Source organism: Acanthisitta chloris, unplaced genomic scaffold (assembly GCF_000695815.1).
Source record: "Acanthisitta chloris isolate BGI_N310 unplaced genomic scaffold, ASM69581v1 scaffold10435, whole genome shotgun sequence".
NCBI classification, from domain to species: Eukaryota; Metazoa; Chordata; class Aves; order Passeriformes; family Acanthisittidae; genus Acanthisitta; species Acanthisitta chloris.
The window spans coordinates 101,424-103,534 of record NW_008675370.1 but is presented as its reverse complement, the minus strand read 5'-3'; the positions used below and the strand labels follow the sequence as shown (position 1 = coordinate 103,534).

The 2,111-nt window shown below is 35.3% G+C and overlaps 1 protein-coding gene across 1 annotated transcript in view; it reads left to right on the top strand.

Moving 5' to 3' along the window:
* ARL15 (ADP-ribosylation factor-like 15) overlaps positions 1–1,138 on the top strand; it is a gene marked incomplete at its 5' end in the record, with an annotated part of 126,115 nt that extends 124,977 nt beyond the window's left edge. Inside the window, one exon of the mRNA XM_009075720.1 lies at positions 986–1,138. Coding sequence (XP_009073968.1) covers positions 986–1,138 — 153 coding nt within the window. The remainder of the gene's footprint in view (positions 1–985) is intronic.
* Positions 1,139–2,111: the final 973 nt, after the last annotated feature.

Here is a 2,111-nt window from a genome sequence, read left to right as displayed (position 1 = left end):
TTACACTCTGTAGCTCCAGTTCCCTGTCTAGGTCATCTGCTGCCTACCACGTTATGAGTAACTGTTCCTGTCATTGTGCTGAATATTTGTGGCACATACTGTGATAAAAGAAAATTAAGAATATTTGGCAATAATCAGAATGAACAAGAATGTGTAAACTCAGGGCTAAATATTTTTATTGATATATTGACAGTTGCAAGTACTGATGGATATACTTTTGCATGTTAAAGCTAAATGTCTATTTGGACAAGTCAAACATGAGTAGATTTTGGGATCAAATACTGTCAAAGACTAAAATTTTGATTAATGTCAGTAGTGATTGCTCTTTCCAAGAAACTGAATCATGTCTCATGTGTAGTACTATTACTGTCTTAAAGCATCAGTGTGCTAGTCTTCTGTGTTTAATATGAAAATCTAACTGATTTTGGAAGAATTTTGATTTTTCTTGTGTTCTCTATATCCATTAAGAGATGCTGTATTATAGCTCACATTTGACTGGAATGTTTAGGGTTTGTACATTTTTGATGTTTGATTTGTGTAGCTGGAGTAGTCTGGTGACACATTCTGCATTTTAAGTGTTTACCAGTAAGAGTATAAAGAAACATGCAGTTTTAACATTAAATTACAAACATAGCCTAAAACCTCTTAGTTACTTTTGCTGTTTGGGTATGGTTTTGAGCATGTGTTTCATATGCTTTGCTCTTTGCCTTACAATTCTTCCCCGGACCTCCCATGCTGCTAAGTGTATGGGTAGAATGGTAGCTTCCAAGCAGGTCACTCACCCCTAAAGAAAACACTTTCAGGTCATGTCATATAACCTGTATTATAAGAGCAGCTGTGGGTAAGATTCTAAAAATGAGTATCCTGGTCTTTAACATGGGGATTCTTTTTTTTTGTTTTGTTTTGGCTTTTATATGTAAGACAGAGAGTTGTCATTATAATATTAATATATTGGTCTCTTTTTTTTTTCTTTTTGTCTTAATAGATAAAAAAATATTTTGAACTTGAGCCACTTGCACGTGGAAAGCGTTGGATTCTTAAACCCTGCTCCTTGGATGATATGGAGGCAGTAAAAGACAGCTTCTCCCTTCTAATAAACTTGCTAGAAGAGAGAGACTTCGAACCTTCAAGAATGTGAAACCCAAGAGAAAGGAGTGGTTCTCCAGGCGTCACTGTACCTGCTCATTCTGCTAACAGCTTAATTATGGTGTGGTATCAAGACTGAGCTGTGATATATTGTTCATACAGAGTTAATGCGGAATGTCCTTTTGTTCAAATAAATGTTCTGTGAATCAGGTACACACCTATTTCCAGTAAAGTTGTCTACACTACTGAAGTAGGAAGTTCCTCTTTGTTTACCACTGTTTCTGCACACTGCATGTTGCTTTCTTGCATTGCAATCATCCTTGATGCGAAATTTTACACGCACAAAAATAACATAGAAAAGGAGAAATTCTACATGTTACCTTGGATTTTAAAAAATAACTAATGTCTTAAGGATTTTTGAGTCTAATTTGTATTAGCTTGTCTACTGACCTCACAGTATGGAAAAGCACAGCCACTGAGAACCTTAATAGGATACCTAAAAGGAAAGCAGTTTCATGTTAATACGAAGGTTATTCCTTATGTTTTACAAAGTGAAAACACAGTTGACAAGTTAGTTGAGTCCTCTTCTAAAGTCTCTGCATAACCTTGCCAAAGGCAGAATGGTTATTTTGCTGGAAGTTTGCTGGAAAGTAAATTAACCAACAGATGTGCACAGATAAACAGTATTTGGGAAAAATAGGTGACGTAAACAGGTGATCTAAGTAAAAAGATTTTCAGAAAATATACAAAAGTTGGATAAAGTAATAATTTTCACTGAAAGTAGTTTTCCATAAGAAAAGCAAAGCAAGTGTCTGTTAGTTCATCTGTGGAGGCTTTATTCCTAGCTGGAAGTATGACTAATTTTGAATAAGGATTGTTCCTTTTATCACTTCTTCATAGACTACTACTCTTGTGATAAGATTGCTAAGGCATCTCTACCATAGTTAATGGTCTTCCAGTGTTTGTACTGCAAGCTTCTCATTTCAAGGGGATTATATCTTGTTCTTTTGAACTTCCTTTGGGCT